The sequence below is a fragment of the Monopterus albus genome, unplaced genomic scaffold (genome assembly GCF_001952655.1).
Source record: "Monopterus albus unplaced genomic scaffold, M_albus_1.0 scaffold25.1, whole genome shotgun sequence".
In the NCBI taxonomy this organism is placed as follows: Eukaryota; Metazoa; Chordata; class Actinopteri; order Synbranchiformes; family Synbranchidae; genus Monopterus; species Monopterus albus.
Genome location: NW_018127905.1, coordinates 1,035,477 through 1,044,271, shown reverse-complemented (window position 1 = coordinate 1,044,271; position 8,795 = coordinate 1,035,477). Strand labels below are relative to the sequence as shown.

At 44.0% G+C, this 8,795-nt stretch overlaps 1 protein-coding gene across 5 annotated transcripts in view; it reads left to right on the top strand.

Moving 5' to 3' along the window:
- LOC109957269 (NACHT, LRR and PYD domains-containing protein 12-like) overlaps positions 1–3,720 on the top strand; it is a 53,541-nt gene extending 49,821 nt beyond the window's left edge. For 2 of the 5 annotated variants that reach the window (XM_020595010.1, XM_020595009.1), the window contains one exon: positions 2,242–2,855. In XM_020595010.1, the coding sequence (XP_020450666.1) occupies positions 2,242–2,558 (317 nt within the window). In that variant the 3' untranslated portion in view covers positions 2,559–2,855. Of the gene's footprint in view, positions 1–2,241 lie in introns of all 5 variants that reach the window. The other 3 variants (XM_020595007.1, XM_020595008.1, XM_020595011.1) reach the window with 3 other exon arrangements.
- Positions 3,721–8,795: the final 5,075 nt, after the last annotated feature.

Genomic DNA, 8,795 nt, shown 5'->3' with positions numbered 1-8,795 from the left:
ATCCTAATATCTCGACTTGAGGAGTTAGTGGGCATCCGTGGTACTGCCTTGAAGTGGTTTAGGTCTTATCTGTCAGATAGGACAATGTCTGTTCGTGTTGCTGATGCTGAGTCCTCGTCTACCTCGTTGGTATCTGGGGTTCCGCAGGGCTCAGTTTTAGGGCCACTGCTTTTTTCCTTACTTCCTCTTGGCTCTATTTTCAGGAAGCATGGGGTCTCTTTTCATTGTTATGCGGATGATGTTAAGATGTATTTGCCACTGAGGGGAAGGGACGCATCATCAGTTGCATCACTATTGTCATGTTTGATGACGTTAGGAAGTGGACGACCTTAAACTTATTGAAGTTGAATGATACGAAGGCCGAGGTTATAGTGTTTGGTCCAAATAACTCTGATGATTTTCCCCCAGTTGATTTTGGTTCCTTGGAACGGTACATGCAGTCCACCGTTACTAACCTTGGTGTTAAAATAGACTCTGTTCTTAGAATGGAATGTCAGGTGAATGCAGTTGTACGGGTCAGTCTTTATCACCTCCGGCAGCTGGCAAAGGCGAAGCCCTTTCTTTCACCGCAGCATTTTGAGACGGTAATACATGCATTTATTACATCTCGTGTGGATTATTGTAATGCACTATATTTTGGGCTCAGTCAGGCGTCCCTTGCCCGCCTCCAGAGAGTCCAAAATGCTGCTGCTCGTCTATTGGTTGGAGGGTGTAAAAGTGACCATATCACACCCATTTTGGCTTCCCTGCATTGGCTGCCGGTGTGTTTTAGAATCCATTTTAAGATTCTTTTATTTGTTTATAAATCTTTAAATGGTTTGGATCCCCTTTATCTTACAGAATTGCTACATTCCTATAGCCCCTCCCGGTGCCTCAGATCAGCTGACCACCTTGGAGGTACCGAGGGCTAGGCGGAGATCTAGGGGGGACAGAGCTTTTTCTGTGGGGGCGCCTAAGTTGTGGAATGCATTGCCCATTTATATTAGACAGGCCCCCTCGTTGTCCACTTTTAAAACCTATTTGAAGACTCATCTGTACCGTCTGGCGTTCGAACCAGTATGATCCTGTGTCTTGTTGAGCTTGTGATTTATGATGGGGGGTTGTTTTAAGTATGATGTTTTTGTTTTGCTGTTTGTTTATGTTGTTTTTTTAAAGGGTGTTGTGGATATTATGTTAAGCACTTTGGTCAGCTTCGGCTGTGTTAAATGTGCTATATAAATAAAGTTGATGATGATGATGATATGTAAACAACCATCTCAGTCTCTCTGCATCATCCATGTTTACACAGTCAATGCCTATAGTTATTTTACTAACCAAGATATTGCCCAGTTGCCAATGCAAAAGGCAATAGAAAATAAATTGAAACTCATTTTCTTTATCATTCAAACAACCCAGTGAACAGGTCGGCTTCCCTTCTTCTAAATAAGAAACATTCCAGTTACTACTGTAAGTGACAAAACACCAGATCTCAGCTGAGCACACACAGACCTTTATTGTTTAGATAAATTATATTTCATATCATTCATCATTATGTGATCCGACTTTAAGCTGAAGATTGTGTAGTAAAAACTAATCCAAAGGAGCTGTGTGTGGACAAGCTGAAAGTAAATCTGAACAGTTGTCGTGGGGAAATGAGGAATCTAATCATGTCCAGTCATACAGTCCTCCCTCAGGCACTGAATCAGCCAGTAGTCATCCTGCAGAGGTGTCATGGCTGCTTTGACATCAGTCCTCGTGCACACGTTGACCCTGCTGACTACTGACAGTAACAATCAGTCTGTGTCTGCGTGTCCTGACCGGACCAAGAAGTGCACGTTAATGCAGGTGTAGAAACATATTTGGATCACGGTGCGATCAGACTGGCCAAACCACATCTGGAGGTGGTCAGGCTGCTGTTGGAATCGGACCTCAGCAAGTGAACATGTCGTCTGTACAGTGTGATCACAGTCTGAAGATAAACCTGTAGCTCTTCTCACTCGACTTGGCTGATTTTTAAAAGGCGACAAGTTGTAGCAGAAACTAGCAGGCCCTCACACCTCACACAAGGACATCTGCCAATGCCTTGTTTGGTCTCCAGTGTAGCACGGCTGAATGCATGGTGGTCAAAATATAATATGCCGGCCTGCGCTATAACTGACCTGCACAGTTCATGGCAACACTGTGTGAATGTGTGAATGAGACATTGTAAAGTACTTTAAATAACAGCTATTGACCAAAGTCTGTTTTCTGCTTGTCCCTCAGATCCTGGTCCAAGTAATGACTGTCTACAGAGGCTTCAGAGTCGGTCACCAGAGAGAAGGCTGTTCTCTGTTCGGGCCAAGTTTACTAAAAACGTGTCTGAACAAATTCTAAACCAGCTGCTGGATCATCTTTTGCAGGAGGGCTTTATATGCCAAGAAGAAATGGAGTCGGCTAGAGCAAAAACCAGGGCTGACAGGGCTCGAACTGTGATCGACTGGGTACGTATGAGAGGGCCACAAGCCAGTTCATTCCTGATTGCCCAAGTGCGGGAGTTGGATCCATGCCTTTCCAGCACCCTGAAATTGGAACGTGTTTAGCTGTAATGATGGCATGTGAGTCCTAAATGGAGACAATCTTATGTGAAATCATTTCAAAACCTCGTCTGACATTGTGCAGAAACAGAAACTTGATTTTCCCGACTATACAACCAGCATTGTTAGAGCGAGAGTTGCCTTCACAGATGAATGAAAAACACTTCACATAGTGTGTAGTGTCATGTGGGTGATCAAGGGGGATAAAAGATTAGAGTAAGTCTTGTTCTCATGCTTGTAGTTAGATTTGGATAAGGTCATTTCAGTCATAATTGCTGTATTTGATTTATTTTACTTACTATATTTTTACTTAATTTACTTCATTTTTTAATTTGTTATCTGATATTTCTTTTGGGTTTAATCTTTATTACCTTACTTCAATTTTTTCATCAGTAGTTTTTATACTTGCTCAGTATTACTGTGAATAAGGCTGACAGAGTCGCCTGTTATGTGTAAGACTGACCATAAGATGACCCTAGCAGCCTGGAGTAAAGTGAGAGAGTTCATCAGTCTGTTATGTGGCTGGCTGCCCAGAGTTGTGGCCCAGACTGGAAGGTGGCACGGGGACACCTGTTGTGACTCAGAGAGGGAGAGATAAAATAGCCTTTAATGTCATTGTCAAAATTATTCATTTGTTTATGTGTCTGACAACAAACAGTACACAGATGTAGACACCTCCTTGTTATGGAAGCATCATATTAATGAAGTCTAGATGCCATCCTCTGATAAGTTAATGTGTTTCTCTATCACCTGTTGATGAGGTGGACATATGTGTATCACAAAGTTATATGTTACCTGTAACTAATTGTGTTTGTGACATGTTTATAGTGTTTGGAGGTATCACTACTCAGGGACGTGTCATAAAGATATTGTGTGCTCATTCTTCGTGTCAGTCATCATGTGATATGCAGCCTTATGTCACTTGCAGGTCCATTAAATTTATTTCTGGTGTTTGTATAATGTCTGAAGGGGTGACAAGTCTGACCTCTATAGGAGCAAATACAGTGATGTCTATGGTGTGTGATGTCAAGGAGAGAATGGTGGGATAGACTGTGGTCAGACTGGAGGTGCCTGTAGAGACTATAAAAGATGCTGGAAAAGCTCTGTAAACTGTTCTGCTTCACGAACCAGAAACAGAGATATTGCTGTTTGGAACCTTTTGCAATAAATCCTATGCTTTGTTTGAGAATGAAGAGACTTTGAGTGTTTTTTCAAAAGATAACAGAATCTTCACTGGTGTGTGCCTGACTTATACCGGCCCAGGTCAGGTTCCACAACAGTTGGAGCTGTCATACCAGGCTGGTCTTGATGATTCTTTGAATAGTGGCTGCTTTTTAAACTGTTGGTGCAAAGAAGGAACGAGTTGGGGGAGAAGGACTCAGTCCTGCAGGGCATCTGTGCTGAGGTTCAGAGGGGGAGGTGGACCCAGTGTCACCTGTCCCATAGAAGGAGCTGCTCAACTGGCTCATTGGTTCCTCCACATCTGTGAAAGAAAACAGCTGGAAACGCATTTATTTACAGGATTTAACTTGACAATATTTGGTAAATAGTCAGTTTAATTCAACCTGTTCAAGACCAGAGAGGAGTTCACAAACATGTCATGTGAACACCACACACACACACACACACACACACAGGTGTAAGCAGACTCATGTGACTTCTTGTGTAACTCATGTGTGCAGCAGAAATTGTTCATTTCAGCAGCAACCACTGGTCCAGTACAGCACTTTCTGCCAGCCTCACCCCTACATGTCACACCAGCTGCCTCCTGACTTCCACAGCCCAGTCCACCTGGCTTCCTTCATCGCCACTGACACTAATAATCAAATGTGTGTTGACTTTTGTTTTATATAAAAGCTGCACTGCACTAAGTAGACTGTGCTATGACTGAGTCACGTATGAGGATAACCTGGGTGCACGTGGTGACCAACATAAGGATGGACAGAAATGTGAAGTATTCTGTAACATGAATCTGACACCAAGATCTTTTTTTAAATGGAAAGAAACAGTGGAGTTAATGGCGACACGTTACATTTCTGACTATTCTTAGCAGGATGTGAGTGGAAAGAATCCTCCATGTCACACAAATGCACAGTTTCCACCCCTTGCGCAACAGGAAGCCAGAGACACTTCACTGTGGTGCAGCAAAATATCACTTCCTGTTACGGCTACATAGTGTATTGCTCTGCAGTTTGACAGTTTGTCAGCGCAGGCAACATTTCCATCTGTTGTGCTAAATGCATTAACAACACGGCAGAAAGCTACACATGAATAGTAACAAGTAAAAGATCAGGTTGTTATGGATCTAAATTCTTTACATGTGCGACAACTAGAAAGCTTTGAGCAGATGAAGTGAGAACTTCTTCAATAAACAACAACAACCAGCCTAAAGTTGAAGTGTGACACTGGATAAACACACTGAAATGTTCAAAGCTACCATCGAGATAATGTAGCTGTACCTGTGTTACACACTGACATTCAGTTGTATTTACAGTCGATGCAGTAAATCACTAAACACTTTGAGCTGTGTCTTCTCTGTACAGGTCATTAAGTTTGTGTGTGTGTCTGTGTGTGTTCATGTTTTCTGTTGGACTGAGTCTGTTTGTTGTTGTGGTGAATATGTGGCCAAGTGTGTTGACTATGTCGGTTGATTTTGGACCAAACCAGGATCTCTGGTCCTTATTCCAGCAGACTGCAGCTTCTCTGTGACTCTGTGAACTGTTGCACAATAGTGTTCATCAGCAACATCAGCACAAATCACTCATGTATGAATAAACTGAATGTTGTCGTGTTTCTGCTGTGACCACACTGAAACTCAGAACCAGCTTGGAGTCAGTACGAGCTCTGCTATTATTAGGTGCCTGTCCTCAATCAGGTCCTCATCTGAGCACAGTGGGGGAGTGGGGAGTTTTAGGGAGTGACTGACTCATGTTAATGGTGTCTCAGATCTTCACGTCATCAGTTTGTGCTGATTCTGCTGAAGCAGGTTTAGTCAGAAAAGGGCTGCACAACTCCTCTTTGTCACATCTTCATCTCCATCATCATCCCCCTGTGGGACAATGGTTCTGTCATGTTGGCATCAGTAGGGAGATCCACTGCATCACACCAGGCGCTCCCTGTTTCTCTTTGAGCTGTGTTGATCAATAACAGGACATCCTGACACCATGTGATGCACACCTTTCCAGGGTTGGGCAGGTACCTGTTGATGATCAATTCAGTTATTGACGACTCAAACACTGATTAGTTTCTTCAGTCTGTGACAACCATAAATCAGCAGAAGTGACTTTGCTTGCTCATTGTAAACAACCTGTCTGCGCTCCCTTTCCCACATGACAGGTGAGCTGTGCAGTCGGACACACCCCCTCACTGCTGCTGCCTTATTCCCACAGTCTCAGAATCAGAATCAGAATCAGCTGTATTGGACACATGAGGAATTTGACTCTGGTACAGCGGCTCTCAATGCATATGGGCATGGCCTTATGTAAGGCAGCAGTGGGCAAGTAACCAATATAAGGCTGAGAACAGAAGTAAAGAAGGAATGTGCCTTAGGAGTAAAAATAAAGTACTATATACACACAGTCTGGAATCGACAGATCAATATGTACAAGGTATATTTACAGGTATTGCACTGAGAGTTACTGTCCAGTCATACTGTCATGGGTCAAGTGTTCATCAGAGTGACGCCAGGGGGAAGAAACTGTCCTTGTGCCTGGTTGTCTTGGTGCACAGTGACTTGTAGTTTCGTCCAGAGGGGAGGAGTTCAGACAGATTGTATCCCAGGTGTGAGCGGTCAGCAGTGATCCTCTCCGCCCTCCTTTTGACCTTTGAGGTGTACAGGTCCTCCATGGAGGCTTGCACCAGTGATCTTTTCTGCAGTCCTGACTGTCCACTGGAGTCTGTTCCTGTCCTATTTGGTTGCTGAGCCAAATCAGACAGTGTCATGATTCTGTCCCGCCTGTTTCCAGTATCATGCTTTTATTTTGTGTCACTTCCTGTTTCGGTCTCACACTGCATATGGACACGTCACACTGATTGACACTCATTGTTTGCACCTGTTTTCACCCCCACCCCACCCCCACCGGAAAGCTGCCAGATTGTTCTAACCTCAGTTCAGACTTTCCAGCATTTTCTTGGTACCTGTTACTCCAGCTCAGACCTTGGATTGCTTTTTGACCACCAATTACTGCCTTACCCTCCTACTTCTGACTGTGTACTGTGTTTCGACCTCTGGACTTCCCCTTCTGACCAATCTTTTGTGGATACCTCAGCTGTATATGTTTGCTGGCTCTGGCCCTGGACTGTATTATTGACCCGAGTGTGTTTTCTGGACTCCTGCATTGTATTGTGTTTATCGTGACCAGCATCTCAGTAAGGAGATTGTTTTCTCCTCATCTGGCATTATAATAGAGTTCACCATTGACATCATCGGCAGTGTTATGCACCGTACCTGACAGACAATGATGGAGGAACAGAGAACAGACTTGATGATTCCTCTGCAGAACTGTATCAGCAGCTCCTGGAGCAGGTTGAACGTCCTGAGCTGGTGCAGGAAGTGCATCCTCTGCTGTGCCTTCTTGATGATGGTCCTGATGTTGGACGTCCACTTCAGGTTCTGGGAGATAGTGGAGCCCAGGAACTTGTAGGACTTTACTGCTGATATAGTGCTGCCAAGTTTGGTGAGGGGGACTCTTCCTGAGGTCCACTGTCATCGCCACTATTTTGAGCATGTTCAGCTCCAGGTTGCTGTGACTACACCACAGGACCAGCTGCTCAACCTCCCATCTGTAGGCTGACTTGTCGCCGTCTCGGATGAGACCAATGACTGTTGTGTCATCTGCAAACTTTAGGAGCTTAACAGAGGGGTCCTTCGAGATGCAGTCGTTGGTGTAGAGTGAAAACAGCAGAGGGGAGAGCACACAGATTGGATCAGTTATCAGTCATGTTATCATTTTTAATTGATGTTTGTTTACCATGTGAAACCAAGATTTGTGTTTCCTCTGCTGTGTCTGGAAAAAAGTTTCCTGTAGTAACACTGCCACCAGCTGCTAACTTGCTGCACTACAACTCACTGCTGATTTCTGCTCTCAGGTCACACTGAGGTCACATGAACACCAGCAGCTTCTGCAGATCATAGAACGTCTGTTCAACCCCATGAGAGGGTGTGTGTGTGTGTTTCCACACATTGAGATGAGAGAAGTAAATGAATATTTCTTCTTCTTTTCACTGCAAATATTTTATTTGTAGATCAGAATATTCATGAATGAATTCAGTCATTTTTCAGTGATATGTGACTTCTAGCCAACAGGAACCCCTTCATGTTTAGTCAGGTTTGAACAGTAGCTGTGAGGTCTGCTTGGCGCGACCTGCCTCTTTTCCCCTTTCTCTTTCCGTCCTCTCGTCATGCAGGCTCGGCAACACAGCTGAGGCACATCACCTCAATCAGCAGCTCACTGGGTGTGGTGCACAGCTGAGGCTCGTTCACACTGATTAAGGGGAACCTATTTAACGCGCTGGCAGACGGCCCATCTTCACAGATGATTGACACTGTAACAGTGATGCTAACAGTGAGAGTAACCAATGTTTTGATCCGGCCACATAAGTCGGCGATCCTCCTTCTTCCTGCTGCTCTCCTGTTATCTCACTCACTCACTCAGCTCACTTTTCCATCCTCTGGTTACTGCCGTTCTCCTGTCTGAAAGTGCTGTAGAAATAAATTTGATTTGCCTTATAAATAAACATATAAATACATTAATGGATTTCTATTTGTGCAAGTGTGATATTAATGTATTTTCTATGTTCCTTTTATCATGCTACCATGAAGGTCAATCTGATTATTACTGTAGTTTGTCTTAGGAAAAAGCATTTTCTGGTGTTTACGCCGGGTACTCCAGTTTCTTCCCATTTGAAAACATTTACACCATAACTAACTTAAATTCAAATTTTATTTGTATAGCGCCAAATCACAAGGAACTTTATATTATTATTATTATTAATAAGGAAAAACCCAACAAATCCCCTTTGAGCAACACTTGGCAACAGTGGGGAGGAAAAACTCCCTTTAAAGGAAGAAACCTCCGACAGACCCCAGCTCTTGGTGGGCGGCCTTCTGCCTCGACCGGTTGGGGTGAGTGGATAGAGGAGAGACAAAAGAAGAAAAGCATCAGGTCGATGTGGCTGGGGACTGGTCATCAGAGACATAGAGCTCCAGGGCCAGGGGAACCTGCAGAAAGGGACAGGGGGAGG